This window comes from Mauremys reevesii, linkage group 10, assembly GCF_016161935.1.
Source record: "Mauremys reevesii isolate NIE-2019 linkage group 10, ASM1616193v1, whole genome shotgun sequence".
NCBI classification, from domain to species: domain Eukaryota; kingdom Metazoa; phylum Chordata; order Testudines; family Geoemydidae; genus Mauremys; species Mauremys reevesii.
Genome location: NC_052632.1, coordinates 9,010,877 through 9,027,672, shown reverse-complemented (window position 1 = coordinate 9,027,672; position 16,796 = coordinate 9,010,877). Strand labels below are relative to the sequence as shown.

At 41.1% G+C, this 16,796-nt stretch overlaps 1 protein-coding gene across 1 annotated transcript in view; it reads right to left on the bottom strand.

Annotated features, from left to right (window-relative positions):
* IGF1R (insulin like growth factor 1 receptor) overlaps positions 1-16,796 on the bottom strand; it is a 260,419-nt gene that overhangs the window by 32,303 nt on the left and 211,320 nt on the right. Inside the window, exons 6-10 of the mRNA XM_039490284.1 lie at positions 12,841-13,055; positions 10,615-10,741; positions 8,290-8,528; positions 6,155-6,322; positions 5,738-5,942 (exon numbers count right to left, since the gene is read on the bottom strand). Of these exons, the coding sequence (XP_039346218.1) occupies positions 5,738-5,942; positions 6,155-6,322; positions 8,290-8,528; positions 10,615-10,741; positions 12,841-13,055 (954 nt within the window). The remainder of the gene's footprint in view (positions 1-5,737; positions 5,943-6,154; positions 6,323-8,289; positions 8,529-10,614; positions 10,742-12,840; positions 13,056-16,796) is intronic.

Here is a 16,796-nt window from a genome sequence, read left to right as displayed (position 1 = left end):
TGAGCAAACCGGGTCCATAGTTAATGATGGTGATGCTGAAGCCTGCTTTAGAGGCTCAGAATAAAATCAGATGGTACCGGTCTAAAAGCTCCCCCCACAAAAATCTGAAAGGACATGAATTGTACAGCTCCAAGGTCCAGTTTTTAATTTTCTGGTTAGGATGAAAGCAATTAAAGGCTGCTTAATTTACTGTGTTGAGGAGGCAAACCAGGGATAAACTAAAAACTGTGGAAGATAACAGGTGTGCCCTTACGGACGTCATTTCCCCACCGTTTCTCAAGCCTATCTGTAATGAGGTCTCTAACTGACCAACCTTATGATTTGAGTAAAATCAGCACCATCTAGTGCAGGTGTGCACTGAAATGAGGCCACTAAGCAGCTTTGCAAATTAGCAACCCAAGGAGCATCTCAACACAGAATGGGAGCTAAAGTTAACCAGTGTACACTAGTGGCTTGATTTTCTTGCATTGTTCTGTGTTTTACTAGCAACAATCAGTCACTGGACATGTTTGGCTTTTGAGAGAAGTCTGTTAACAGCTTCTTCATTTTGTAAGGGAAGTGGTGGGCAAAGGAACATGAGCATTCTATTAGCACAACAGAGGACATCTAAAAGATACAGAAAATAGTAAGTGTGTGTCCCAGAAAAGGGAGCTTTTTAATTTTGTCTGTAAAGTGCACGTGCACCTATGGAACTATGGAAATAAAACGAACATTTGTAGTAATCTATGTATTGAATTAAAAAACAATGAGTGATCTACTGCAATGATCCTGCAGTTTCCTTTGTTTCACGTTTTAGAATTGACAGTGCAGACAGGCCTTTTTTTGTCAGTATAGTTGTCAACATGGAGACACGGTGTACACAATAGAATGAATCTAGCTGTCACACATCACCATTACACATCAGAGGTGTCACGTGTTCTTCAGTTTGGGATTTGGGTCTTTGTTCTACACAGGAACACAGACCACGTAAACAGGATGACCGTTTCCAAATGCTCCAATCCTAATCCATCAAGCGTTCTTGATTTAGATTTGAATTAACAGAACACCGAAAGAGTGAGGTGGTGGGGAGAGAAATCAGGGAAGAATCTACACCAGAAATATTTCCTTCATTGTACCATACCTCACATTATACCACTTACACAATGATCTTCTATTACTAGGTCAGTGCTGGGTCTATATCAAATTACTACAGTGAGGCAATAATTTCAACACATTCCCAATCAAGGAGTGGGCATTATGAGCGGAAGAAGTGCCCCGTCAATTAGGAAACATATTAGATCAGAGAAATAGCTCACTATGAAATAAATAGTCTTAGAACATTCAGCCATATCAAAGAGTTCATCAGAGCTACATGCCAAACAACTGTGGGCACATTCGGTTTTGAAACCTATTGGCAGAGGCTGGATGAAATTTGTAAGGAGTTCACTAAGGCCAAGCTTACAGCGGCAAAGCTGCGCCTCTGGAAGAGCACTTGTGTAACCGCGATATGCTAACGAGAGAGAGCTCTTGCGTCAACATAATAAAACCAGCTCAACAAAACTTGTGGGGTTCGGCAAGTGTTCTTTTCACACCCCTGAGCGACAAAAGTTTTGCCGACACAAGTACTAGTGTACACATGGCCTTAGATTCTCCAAAACCCTAATGACTCTCAGGTTGCATATATAAGGCAGGCAAACCGTAGCACAAGTATGAAGACAAGGAAAGGACTACCTGTGTTATCAAGCAACACGCCCCACGTGATTAACTCAACTCAGGGCTTGTCTATATGACCAAAGGCAAACTGCGGGGCAAATCTACCTTGCACTAGCCTGCCATGTGCTACACTGCTGCCGAGCTCTAGAAATTCCCTAGTGTGCTCTGACCTACTCCCATTTCAAAGCTGAGTAGATCACGGCACACCAGGTAACTTAGTGCGAGGTGGCAGCAGGTGCCACATGGTGACGTAATGCATGGCAGGTTGGTACAGGGTAGATTTACATCCCAGCTTGCTGTGAACGAAGTGTTGGTAGCGACAAGCTCTTAGTAAGTCTACAGCATGAAATGGGAGAATTTCATAGCAAACAAAAGCACACACACCGTCTCTTTGACAACGAGTATCACTGGAGAAGTCACTAGGCCTGTTTGCTGTGCTTTGGTAGAGTCATCGTTCATCTCCTTATTTCACTGCAGAGAATAAACCTTTGGACCAGCATAAAAGAACAACGATCCCCGCTCTTGAATTAGAGAACATTTGCACTTGTGACAAAAAGCAGTGAGACTGGAAGTAAACTACAAATTCATGTGTTGATGCAAGAACACATCCTGACATCAAACAACCAGAAGGAGTGACCTTACCTACCACCATGTTTACAGGATGTGTTAAGATTCGCTCTTTGACAGTCTGAAAAGCACGGTCCTACATTTACTTTGAAAAAGAGAATAAAAACACAGAACGCGTGGGCAAAAAAATACAGTCACGTTAGGGAAAGACAGAGACCCACATATTAACCACAAGGCAAACATAACTAAAATACTGAGGGATTTGACATCAATGACTTTCTGTCAAGAAGCTGCCGACTTTGCTGGAACACCCAAATGAGGAAAAAATTAGTACCCAAGAAACTAGACAGCCAAAAATAAAGGAAGGTCTTGGGGGGAAAAGGCAAGTAAATCCATCTATTTTCTGACATAGGGAGGAGGGGATAACAAACAATGAGAAAATAAAATCACTGAAAAGAGAAAGGAGATCTTTAAAAGAAATGGATGTCAGTGCAAAATCTAATTACCTTCTTAGGATGTGTCTACACTACTGTCATTACAGCAGCACAACGATGCTACAGCTCTGCCCCTGTAGTGCCATAGCTTAGGCGCTTCCTAAATCGATGGAAGGGTTTTTTTCCATTGATGTAGGTAATTCACTTCTCCAAGAAGCGGTAGGTAGGTAGGTCAATGGAAGAATTCTTCTGTCAACATCGCCATATCTAGACAGGGATTATGTTGACCTACCTACGGTGCTAAAGGTGTGAATTTTTTCACAGCCCAGAGCATTGTAGCTATGGGCTTGGCTACACTTACAAATTTGCAGCGCTGCAGCAGGGTGTGAAAACACACCCTCTCCAGCGCTGCAAATTGCGGCGCTGCAAAGCGCCAGTGTGGTCAAAGCCCCAGCGCGGGGAGCGCGGCTCCCAGCGCTGTCCGGTATTCCCCACAGGGAGGTGGAGTACGGACAGCGCTGGGAGAGCTCTCTCCCAGCGCTGGCGCTTTGACTACACTTAGCGCTTCAAAGCGCTACCGCGGCAGTGCTTTGAAGTGCTAAGTGTAGCCACAGCCTATGTTAATTTAATTTTTAAGTGCAGCCCAGGTCTCTGACTATGTGCTAATTGTTAAGTTACAGCTTCTCAGATACTGTGTGTTACTCGGTTACCACTAGAAAACAAAAGGAAAGCTGCAGAGTAATGGCTCTTGCAGTGCTGTAAACGCAGTTCCAAAAGCAATAAAAATTATCTTGTCTCAGCCCTACCCTTCCTGCTGCAATGCTGTACACTGGGCCCTTTAGAAATCACAAACAGGCCAGGGCAGGATGATGTAACGACACAGATGTATTTGTTTTTAAGCAGCCTGAAAACCGCACGGTCAGACCCTTTTATTTACGTGCTGTGCTTCTTTCATAACATCCCAAAGACAGACAAGACCTAGGTAGAAAGCTGGAAACATAATACACTTCTAATGAGGCTTGTGTTGACACATGAATTAACTTCTCCCTCAGGGAAAGAAAAGAAAAAAAAATAGACATCTGCAAGTAAGAAGTTGCTCAGATTTGTCCTATGGAGAAATCTCACCAGGTCATAATCTCACATTTCCCTGACATTCAGACTTCTTAAAAGTCACTTAACTCACTCAGCTATTTACAAGTCTTATATCTTATCTGATCCTGCTGTTAAATCACTGAAAAGAAAAATATACACATTATGAAAGCAAGCTGAGTAGGGGGAAAACTGGAAAACATTGAAGGCATTCTTTATGAATTGCTCCCATTTAAGTTTTAAAACAGTGTAAATCTACAGCATGTAAAAGATTGCTAGCAATTTGTTCCTGCCTCTGTTCAAGGTTTACTTTTCTCTTTTTTTTAAATTAGTCCATGAAAATTTACCATCAGACAAAATGAATGTCATGTTTCAAATGCCTGAAAGCTTTGGTTAAATGGAAAAATACTTTTCCTCCACAAAACTAATATCATGTCACTTCAGGCAACTTATAACATGCATGTGGTTTCCAAACCTGTCGTGCAGTAGGCCGAAGTCCGAATTTGTTTACATCATAAGGTGTTGCTCAGGATTAACACAACCACTGGTTATTTCAGGATCTGGTCTGCTAACTTATCAGCAGTGCACACAAAACTGGAGTAAATCAACAACAGTTCAGGACAACAACTAGACACTTCCAGCAAGAAGCAATATTATTTGTACTGGGGTAGTGCACAGAGGTCTCAATCAAGGTCAGTGACCCATTGCAATAGCTGCTGTACAACCCCCCAGGTAAACATGGCCCCTGCCCTGAAGTCCTTACATCAGTGATACTCAGACTGAGGCTCCTTACTGTGTCTCTCTGCAGCACATGATTTTAAAACATTGTGTGATTTAATTATTAACCAATCAGGATGCTTTTACTATGTTATTAACCAACTGTAGACTAGTTGGTCAGTCTTTTTGCTGTGAGAATATTATATAGAGAGAGCCAAATTAAACAATGAATTCACACTACTGTGGCTCTTTTGAGTAACGCTGATCGGTAATTTGGCTCCTCACTGCCTTACACAGTCTAAGAGTGTCTTAAATAAGATCTTTAGAAGTTAAAGAAAAAAATTTTTGTTCTCAAACTTATCACTCAGTCTTGTTTTTTCATGAAGACCACACCTGAACACTTTCTGAAGCTCCATTTAATGCCAACTCCACCTACTCCTCTCCAGCCAAGAGAGACAATGAGACTACATGTACGATCAAAGCTGAAAGCTGACTGCTTACATAGTAGTGTTACAGCTACACACAGTATGCTGGCCTTGTGATCCAATTATCTTAAGTAAAAACAGCTTACAAAAGAGGTAATTTAGAAACTCAAGCATCACAACCACTGATGAATTCAATAATACCTGCTCCATGATGCCATATAAAACGGAGCTTAATGGATATGTTTCTACTTAACATGTAAGCAGCACCCTTTATCATGAAAGAGTGTGTACATTTAATTCTTGGTTACAGTCAAAGCCCAGGAAACCAAGACACTCTCCTTAATTAGTGCAGAGACATAAATTAGAACCGACAACCATTTCCAATTCAGCCAGGCCCCAATATTCCTTTCATTTCCAAACGAGATACATCTTCAAGATGAGTTACCTACGCATTTAAAAGGCTATTTAGAGAAAAAACAGGTTTGAAGCCAGTTCTCTGCCGTGGGTTGATCATCCTTGAAACCCTTACAGGTGAAGAACTGTTACATGACCTTTGATACCACAAAGGAGCAACCACAAAGAAGGTTCGGACTATTATGATTAGTTAAAATAGGGAGAGAGCTAAAAATCAGTGAAGAAAAGAAGCTATGAAACAAAAGACTGTAGGTCACCTCTCTCCTTACATGAGGCAGTGTTTACGTGCTTATGGTTTGATTAAAAAAATGTTTTCATGTGTATATATCAAGGGCCCCAGGAAATGATATTACCACTAGTCCCCACCTATAAAGACAGCAAAGATCCAGCTTCTATTACCTGGGCACAAAGATGGAGTTATGGAGGAAGTTCTCAAAGACTTTCCGGTACTCTGCCTCCTCCTTCTCAGCTTGCTTCTCTGCCTCTGTCTTGGGGCAAGCACAGCAAGGTCCTTTTTCTCCCCCACTCCCTTCTGGCTTGGTGGGTTCGGTAGCTTCTTCTGTATCAATGGTCCCATCAGCATATCTCCGAATTGGGACTTTATCTTTAAAAGAAAAGACCAGATGTTGAGGTTTTTTCCCTTACCGCCAGTGGGTGTATTAACAATCCATGTTCACCCTTCCCCCATACTGGCTGTTATTCACAGAAACATCAGAGAATAGGTAGCTGCAGCTGCATTTGCTGGTCATGTGAATAACAAGGACTGACAGGTATGAATCTCAGGCATTTTCACACAACTGCTTTCAGCTCCCTTACCTTTGGAGCAGTAGTTATGTCGGTAAAGATAACTGTCCTGAGGCTGCTGCTGCCACCGTACAATATAGTAGGACAGGTTGCCATTGGGGAGAGAGGGTGGATTCCATTTCACTATTAGCTGAGAGGAGGCATTAGATGCTGAAATAACATCCAGTGGGATAGATGGTACTAGGATGGGAAAAGGAACAGGAAAAAAAAAATAGGCATTTTTACACACAACTCATTGAAATATAAAAAGCTGAGAAACAATGCCTCAATTAACTGCTTTGTACATCACTCCGAAAAACAGCTCGTCCCACCTCAAGGGAATGAAGAATGCTGCTGACTCCCCTTGGCTAACAGATGTGAATGTTTTAAAAGCCACCTCCCTACAGCAGTGATCTGATGTACTCAACAACTTTCCTTAATGTCTAAGGGCCAAGTTTTGCAATCCTTAAACCAACAAAGCTCCCATTAATTTCCAAAGGGAATACTGCTTTAATAATGACCACAGAACTTGGCCTGAAGTATGGAACCATGCCCTGGTAGACTATTTAATGACATTCTGATTTCCTTACTCCATGTAATCCAGAAAGTTTCTATTTATGACTAGCACTGTCCCATATTTTTTAGTTGCTGCTTTCTAAATAAAAGCAATCGTTTATGCAAAGAAAATTTAGAATGCCAATCTGGGAAATTATGAATGACATTATGTTGAGAGAGAGAAATGTAGGGGCGTGAAGTAAACAAACCACAGCAGCAAACCCTCTGTGATGAATTTCCATACGAAATAATATCCAAAAACATACACAGACATTTCTTGAGAGGTCTGATGAGAGTGAGGTTCTAACTGGACTTCCCACCTCTAAATATTTGAGAGAGTTTATACGGTCTTGGACAGGCAAATCACACTTAGCAAAATTTTGAATTATTTGACGTAATTCTCTCCTTGTTTAATTCACACCCTGAAAATAGACACATCTTGTATGTTTGCGATTATGTTATATGAATAATGGTGGCTGTTCTCAACTAGCATTTGTGTAGAATACATTGAAAAAACCCTCAAAATATATAGGGTTTTCTCCTGAATTTGAGCAAACAAAAAGTTAAGTCGTCTCACTCAGCGTTGCCAGAGACTTGTTGAATTCAAGGTTGAAAAACATGTCCATCTCTCAAATTTCTCTCTCTTGCCCTCACACATTTCAATAGACAAATGGTGAAAGAGGCTCCTTATCAATAGTGCAAGAGCCCTTTTCACCAATGCAGCACCATCATCTTGAGGATCTCTACAGCTTAAGGTCTCCAATGCTTGCTCCAAGGCATGCACTAGAAAACCAAGAGCTTTAAAATAAGAGCAAAATCCCAATTGCTTTATAAGATACAGGGCAAAAAAGAGACTTCAAATCCTATAACAATGCACATAGGATTACACACATTTGAAATATAACAATTTGGAACACAGCTGAGACTAACAGGTAGACAAGATGACCTGATGTTCAGTGCCTTCCAAAAATCAAACATTTAAAAGCAACGTGTTTGTAGATCTCAAAACGATGGTCTATTCAAAAGGCAGCTGACACTTAAAAGTAACAGCCAGCTTTTATCCTATGCACCTCACTGTAGTATTTGGGTACCTGAGCTTCTCCCATCTTTTGTTTCAGAAATTACCTTATCACGCTACTGTTTTTTTTTTTTTAATAATTCATCTTTGATGCCAGGCTATTTAAATGTCCCACTCATTTTGGAAGCTATTTGTGGTCAAAAGGTGGAGCTCAATCAAACACGTTCACCTGATGTTGTGTTGTAGTGGTCAGTATTATGACTTAAAGGCAAGTACATAACTGTGAAAAACAGACACCATGTGTTCCTGTCCGTATGGCTGACAAACGGACCCTTGTCTGCCCTCATTGCAATGTTTTCTGGGAGGAATATTACAAGTGACCTTAACTGAGACTGCAATATATTTAAACTGCACTGGGCCCCTCTAATGGATTTCCTGAGTATCAAGCATTTAAAGTTGTTCATGTTTTCCAATGCACTTAGTTTTTTCCACAGTCCAGGGCTAATAAATTACACATGCAGCTTTAAAGACCCATCTGAGTGGGTGAAAGCCCAGCCTGTGATACCTTTGCAGTGTCATGCATCACAGGCCTTACCTGCAGCATTGGTGCGTATATAGACTATTTCACTCTTTGCTCCATGGATGTGATGATTCTCCATCATTGTGAGAGTAACAGCCTTGACATAAATGGCATATTGAGTCCAAGGTTTCAGTCCCTGCAGTAAAATCCCAGGGTTGTTCTCTTTGTTTGGGGGCAGATCAACATCCACCATGTTCCAGCTATTAGAACCACAAGCATCTTGCCCATCATACTCTGTCACATTCTTGAATGGTCTGAAATATTAAAAGAAAATGGCACGGATTGTACTTTTACTTCCTCTTAAAAACACTCGAACTTTTATGCAGGAATCTCACATCAGCCTTTGTCCAATGAAACTAATAAAAAAAGTATTCGTTTTTTATAGAAGAATAAAAGACAATCCCAGAGCCTAGATTTGTCTTTTATTTCCAACTGCTATAAAACTAGGGAGTTCAGATTTAGCTACAGGATTTAGCCTCTGTAGTTACTGAGATGTCAGGAAACCGAGAGAAATAGGTACTCATGGCTTACTTTCCCTTCCCACAAAAGGAAAGCTATTGGCTAATTTATCAGTATGAACAAACATCTTCAATTCAACCACTCCCTGCCAAAGGAGAGATAACGTGTAACTGTTGTCAGCAGAGAGAAACAGAAACAGACCTTCAGCGATAGGCCAATAAGCGTTGGAGAGAAGAAACCCGCTGAGGTATTAATTTATTATTTATAGAGCTCCATAAGGGTACCTAGCATTATACAACGGGTAGACTATGCCAAACAAATAATCCCTTCCCCATATAATGGAATAATAAAAAGCCGTTATTTCTTCTTATATAAATACAACGAACCATAAAACAAAAAATTGCCAGTTTGTTATTGTCTTGTGGTAGTGGTGATAAACCGTAAGAACCAATCACATTCACATGTAGGTACAAAGGGAAACTCCTTGTACTCAATATAAATGTGTTTGGTTACATAGCTGTAGATTACTGTGTCAATTAAAACATAAACAAGACTTGTTCTAAGGACACCGACTCCGTTGCCCTATCTTACTTTCAAAAGCAGAGAGTGAAATGTTTCTGACTTTATATTCACAGGTTATCTGGGCTCAAATTAAACAGATGCGACTCAGAATAATTATGGGCAGTGATTGAACGGTAGCCGCAAGAACCCAGATTTTGCTACACTTTGACTAGTAGCTCAGTAGCCTCCTGGCTGCTTTAGTTCTTGACATAGGCAAACAACCAACTTTGGACCTGTAATTTGTACATTTGATTAAATTTAAATTGCATTATTGGTACAACTATATACAAAGGTATTACTTTTATTTAATGACTATTTAGCACGGACATGTCAATACTGAAGGCATACCATGTTATAGACTCATATTGTGGTATTAATAGAATTCCTGCTTCATTTGCTCACAACTCAGCTCCAGGATGTTGAAGCAATCAGCCTGCTCACCAGGCTCTGTCTCTGTTACAGCTCTCTCTTCTCAAAGCAGAATCTCAATGCAGCTGACTGATTTATTATGTTTCTGGTTGGAAGTGTTTCTTGCTCGCTCTAACTATTACTTCCACAGAGACTGTGGAACAGCTCTGGACAGCAGAGAGGAAACCTGGTCTGAGATTAGAGATAGAATGGAGTAGGGAAAGGACTACAAAAAGGTAGGGTTAGACCCTTTATTGGTGGTTGATGTACCAAGAATTGCTGGTCAGTGTGGACACTGGCAATAGGTCCTCTTTAGAAAAGCTACTTAGTGACAGATAATATGTGAACACGGGTCAGAAAAATACTTGAATATGAAGGAGAATTGAGCCCAAGTCACTGTTTGACATTTCCCAAAACACTGGAGCACAGGGGGACGGAGACATTCGGATTTCAGCTCTGGTTCAGGCCCATCTCCAATACAAAGGGTGTGGGTGTGTGCGCCATGCTGCTGCCTAGCCAATGTCATGGCTGGGAGGAGAAAGAGCTAACTGGCATAAAAGCACATATATTTGGAGATTCCAATAAACACAGAAAAGCACCCAGAAAATAGGCGAGCATTTTATATCACTTGGGGTTTTTTAAATGAGAAAGTGTCCTGAAAACAGGTCCTAAACACCTCCACGTTAGCAGGCACTTTGGGATAGTGCATAGTATCAAAACAGAACCTTGTAAGAAAGGAGCACTCGAGAACAAAGTGAGTACTCTGCACAGAATAAGAATTGCCCAAGGGACTTTGCTGACTCACTTTATTCTTTATTCAGCCAATAAACACAACGGTCAAGAGAGAAATCCTACCCACTGTGCCTGTTATTTCCTGAATGACATCATTAGTCTCAGAACACGTATACTCACGCCTCTTTGTAGTAAACAGTGAAGCTAATAAGATCTCTGTAATCCGGAGGGCGATACCGCTCCCAGGTGAGCTTAATCCGGTTCTTCAGGGTGGTGTTGGAGACAAAATTCAGAATGTGGCTTTCGCCTACAGCATAAACAAATGACAGTCAGTAACCACGGCAAAATTAGTTCAATTCACAACTTTGTTATTGGGTTTTGTTGTGTTTCTTAAAACTGTGTGCCTCAGTGTTATGTAGTTTAGGGGCCTCGACAGCACTCAGCACCACTGTACTGCAGGAACCTACTAGTTGCTACATATGTTCTATTTATTCCAAAGCACTTAGTGAGGGTTCTGTAACATTAGGATACGTGGAAACACGTACATTTATTTCTTAAAAATAAAACATTTTAAAGTGTGTGGTTAGAATGCTGGGAAAAGGTGCTCAGGATTCTCTCTGTGAATGGAAGTCCTGTTTATCTACAGGACCAGTACAGTTAGTGCTACAAGCTTCCGTCTTCTATTCTGCTTATAAATTTAAGCACTGAGTTTAAGTGAGCGCACTCTGGGGTAAAAGGAAAGATCAGCTTCTATGGCCCATGCAGCCCCTGGCAACTGCAATAGTGGTTTTTGCATTCCTATTGATTAGGTGCTGGATTGAGAATGATTAAACTCATTTCATATACAGCACAGCTGTTTGATGGCAGCAGCTTCCAGTTGCTATACTACACTGGGCTGGGCTGGATCTGAGCCAGCAACTTAGAGATGAACAGGCATCCAGTCCTGAAACAAAACCGTTTTAAAAACTTAATTCTTGGACCGAGAACTTGTGTGTTAAGTGTCAATTGTGAGTGAGTTTTAACATCTTAGTAGAACTCTGAAAAATAAAGAGGTTTTCACCCTCATGTACGCTGGCACTAATGGTGCTGCTATCTTTTCAAAGGCAATTTAGCTTTTGTTAATTCTCTCCTTTTTTCCCTTTTGAGAGTCAGAAAGCTTTTTGTAACCATTTTAAGGAACAGGCAGTGGCTGGCACTGGCCTCATGGTAGTAGGGACTGGCTGTGCATCTGTAACTCCTCCAGAACTGTGAGCACTCAGTCTATTGAATGTAAGCACACTCCTTCCTTTGCACAACAAGGATCTGCACCATCTGCATTTATGCATCATGCCTAAAGAGACATTCCGCAGTGTGTGTCCTAATTTTGTGAACACTGTCCAGCACAAGGGGGTTTTACTTATAAACATGATATGCTTTAATTTACTCATTTCCAAGAACACCACAAACAACCTAACAGACAAAACATGTCATCAGCTCTATGGGCCATGGGACAAAGCCAGGCCTGTAAGCCCTCTTTTCTTTGCAATCCTTAAAGGACAGATGGGATTTTAAATTTGTTTGTAAATCAAAAGGCCTGATCCAAAGACCACTGAAAGCAAATGGGAGACTTCCATTGACTTGAATGGGTTTTGGATCATGCCCTTTGTGAATATGCTTCTGCACAGCCCAAAAACACAAAGGCATTGTAACTCTGAAATATTGTAGAACTAACTGGAAATATTTCTCTCAAGTTATTCTCTGTTTGACACGGAAACAAATCACAGCAGATTTATTCTAAAGAATATTTCTAGCAACTGACAAGCAGCAATCCGCATTAGCAGAGGCCAGCCAGAAGTATGAAAATAAAGCAACTGATTTTGCACTAAAATTCTGCAGTCTCCTCAATATCAGGAAACTAAATAGATAATCCCCTCTCCCCCCTAATATTTATGATGTCATGGATCTGTCTTGCAAAGGAAGTGGTGGAAACTCCATCATTGAAGATTTTAAAAACCAGATTATACCACAAATAAGGAAAAAAGATTATTTTGCGAAATATTGTGGTGTGGCAAAGCGATGGAATTGGGCGTCCTCAAACTCTTTTGTAATGTGGACATTTTAAATTGTGTTCCCGTAGCTATAGCAAATCACTGTCAAAATCGTATTAGGAAAACAAAGCATTTTCTTCATCAATGTAATTTAGCAGCTGGAAATAGTCATCCATATGTGATCAGTCAGCTCTGCAAATCACCAGTAGACCATGGACCGCAGTTTGGGAACGGCTGAATTACAATGGATAATGTGTCTTTTAATCACTAACTTCTACATTCTGTATTCCTCAGTAGGATTGTGGGGTGGTTGTCTTTATTTTTAAAGTTCGTATTAGGCCTCACTCCTATTTAATTCCCCTTCTGATCTATGACTTACAAGAGGCTCTCTCCCCATTGTTTCTTGGATTTATATCTCCTTTACTCTGCCGTCCCTTGGTTCCCGACACGTCCTCCATGCGGTAAATCTCAGACACACACAGTTTGGGATTAAATGCAAAGTACATTTTCCCCTCTTTGATCGTCAGGTTGTGGTGGTTCCAGTCCCACAGTTGTTGCAGATTCTGGTTGTCCAGCACATAGAAAGAATAATTCCTACAAAGATTTTAAAAGGCAAAGTTAGTTTTACCATCAGCTCATGGGTAGTTCCTGTCCAAACTAGCTGAACACAGTGGCAATTCTTTTTTAAATGAAATATCCTCCTATTGACATGAACTGATTACACCTGCTCAGTCTCTCTGCCTCCAAAGAGGAGAGCAAATGCTTCTTCCCCCTAGGAAGTGAGTTTCCCTTGAATTTTTCCACAGGTAAGAGAGGGAATGGCTACAACATGGGACTCCAAGACTACCACTGGTTGTAGCCTTCCCTTACTCCAGTGTGGGTTTGACAATGCAGTTTGTATGGAAGATGCTATTTAAAACACAATTGTACAGTATTTTATTCCTTTCCCACTCCTTGACATACAACATTCAATCCATGTTCCTTTGAAAGAGATCTCTATAATATATTTTCCACGTTAACTGCTAATGAGATTTGACAGCCTTGCGTATTGTACAGCAGAAAACGTGTGCTATACTTTAGGTCATCAAGATAAGATGGAAAGGTAGAGAATGCTGCATCCTTTCTTGTGTTACTAAATTGTGTTACATGAGCTGAAAGAGGAGTTTTCTCTGCCCGAAAGACAGTGTGTTGTAATTTATCTGTTGGTCCAATACAAAGTATCACGTATGCTCCACCAAGTATTCTGCCTCTCGTACATTACTGTCTGGTAATAAATAGTCACACTTATGTGACTATGTGAGCACAGCACAAACCTTCACTGCTTTAAAGCTCTGAACTATCACAATCTGATCACCTGCTGCAGCCACTTTCTAACAGACGATGGGGGTCTATTCTCTCACTGCACGAGTGGAGTTACATGCACACCTTAACTGTGATGAATACCGATGCAAGTTACTTGTGTAAATTCCACACTGGGCTGAAATGGCAAGATGGGTACAGACCAGAGCACTTCAAGTTTCCATTGCAGAAAAGACCCTACAGAAGCATTTTCATTTTGAGGTTGGGAACGGAAGGTCCTGGAGAGGGAATTAAGGGCATGTCTAAATGATTATTGTAATATTAGGGAAATCTGCAGCCATGTTAACTACACTGATGTAAACCCCTAATATAAAGACACTACACCCTTGTGATTTGTGCAAGCCCTGTTTTGCACTGGTGTGTCCCTATCAATGGAGTCAAAATTTCTTTTCTCTCAACACATTATGCAACATCCATAAGAGTTTCTGCAGGATAGTAACAGACTTACCATGGGTTTGATAGCAAATCAACACCATCATTTATAGTTTTCCTTCAGTATTGTTTCCTCCCACGTTACACAACAATGACACCTCGGAATACCCAATGAATCAGCCAAGAGAATGGAATCGTTTGTTTATTGGGGCTGCAATCTCTTCGGGACAGGATTGCAGTTCTCTCCTTTGTGTTTTCTTCCTAGTGCCAAGTGCTGAGTGCACTTACAGTGCTATACAAAAACAAGAACAGCCTGCTCCTCCTGCTTCCAAGTGTCCCCAAATACCTAGTACTTTATTTCTAACAAAACAAATACATCTGACACTGCTTTGGGTTGAGCAGAGAGTACACCTGCTTTTTGTTGACTAATACAGTTGAAGATGGAGCATACGTGTGAGTTAAATTTCACCAAGAGAACATCTTCTACAAGCATTACGCAAAACTGCACTTGGATCTCACCATGTGTACTGAGAGACTGTGGATGGTTCAGACATTATTATCTCTTTGCAGTCAATGAGCAAAAACTACGCTTGCAACTTCCTGAACATCTTTAATGAGATGAAACGTGCATCATCAATAGCCATGGGAATAAATGACGGCAGATGAGGTTTTTTTTTTTTTTTTTTTTTTTAAAAGAAGGCCCTAAAGCAGGACTCAGATTAGATGCAGCTAGTACAATAAAATGCCTTCAAGATTATTACAACAGGTTTTAATCCAAGAGGTTTAACTGAATGCCTCCTATCACTTTGTGTTTGAAATACCAGAGCGAAATGTGGCATTTCTTATTTTAAAGAGGCATGACTAAGTTTTCAGGACAATCAAGTGACTGGATGAAGTCAAGCATTCTCGTTGGTACTTCAGACTACTGCAAAGAGGTCAAAAAAGAGTTAGGACTAAAAGTGGATAGTAGGTTAAAACCATCTGCACAAGTCCGAGTAGCAAACAAGTTCTACGGATGTATATATACATGGCAAGTATAAATTAGTAGAAGCTATTCTGGCACCATCTGAGGCACCAGTGAAACCACATTTGGAATACTGCATACAAGTCCAGTCACAGGATAGGTAAACCATTGCAGAAACAAAAAAGATGCCGCAGAGGGCTAAAAGCACACTCAGGGTTCTGGAGATACAAGTTATAAGTAACAATTATATCAGACTTTGGCCTTTACAGCTGTGGGGGGGGAAATGTCAGGATGCCAAGGAAGATAGCATGGAAAGAATAAAACACTCTCAACAGGAAAACAAACTTCTGCCGAACAGCTATTGAGATAGAAACTAACCGAAAGAGAGGAGGTTGGGGCCTGAAGGAGGACAGTCTAAACCTATGAGCAGAAGCCTGTGGACCTTAAAGGCCCAATTTTTGTGTCAGGACAAAGAACGTGAACAGATGTTCATATCCTCTGCAGCACCCACATGGTAGTGTCATCACACAGCTTATGTGCAACCTTAAAGCATAGGACACACTGATATCTGGGCAACTACCGGCTGAGTTTTTAAAAACACACATTTTCCATATTTATATAGCTCCCGCAGCCACAATGGGACATTCGCAGTGCTACATACATCTGCACTGAAATTTATAACGGTTCCTGTAACAAAAATGCAGCAGCAATTCTGCTGCTCATTACTGGGCATCCCCTGCCTTCCTTTTCAGGATGACCTGAGAGGAAAGGATAGAGCTACAGTTCATTCTGGGAGAGGCAAGAACCCAGGTCAGCCTATTGCTAAGAGAGGGCAACGTGCGGTTCAGAATGAGCAGGAAAGGCAAGTGACTTCCACAGGATAGGAACAGGGACTGGCAGACAAAGGGCCAGTGCAGTGTGTGTGAGTAGCAGGCTCAAGCCAGCAGTCGGGGAGTTGACTGCAGAGGGAAGACCCAGCTACAGAATCTGACCGGCAGAGACCAGAAGAGAAGTCCCCTGGGGAGGCCCAGAGAAGAAGGTACTGCAGCAACCAGGGCTAGGATGGGCAAAAAGCTCTTTAGCTCGCTTATCACAGCCAATGAGGGAGAGAAGGGAACGAGGGGTGGGAGGAGCTTCACACTATCTCATCAGCGTCACAGCTGTCCCCATAGAGCGGGCCAATCACTTTATCCCTTGCAGGAAAAGTTGCTTATAAACATTAGCAGGAGAGCAGAATAATCCTTAGAATATTTTTGGTTTGCTTTTTAAAAAGAGACTGTAGAGCATTTTGAGGCGAGGACTGTCTTTTAATGTGACACGCGCACGAGCGCGGAGGGGGTGCGTCTCTGTGTCCATACAGTGCCTGCCACACTGGGGCCCAGATCCCTGACTAGGGGTTTTAGGTACCAACACAATAGAAATATTGCAGAACAAACAAACAAATACATTATGGAATAGCATATAAAAGGCATCATCCAAAGATAGACATTTTTAAACTGGTTTACAAGCCGTTCAAATTTAAATAAAAACTCTCCCATTATTTTAGAATGTTTCCCCCAACAAGCCACGGCATAATAAAACTTTTGAAATCAGCAAATAACCAATATCACAACAATACTGGTACATTCTCCTTTATTTCT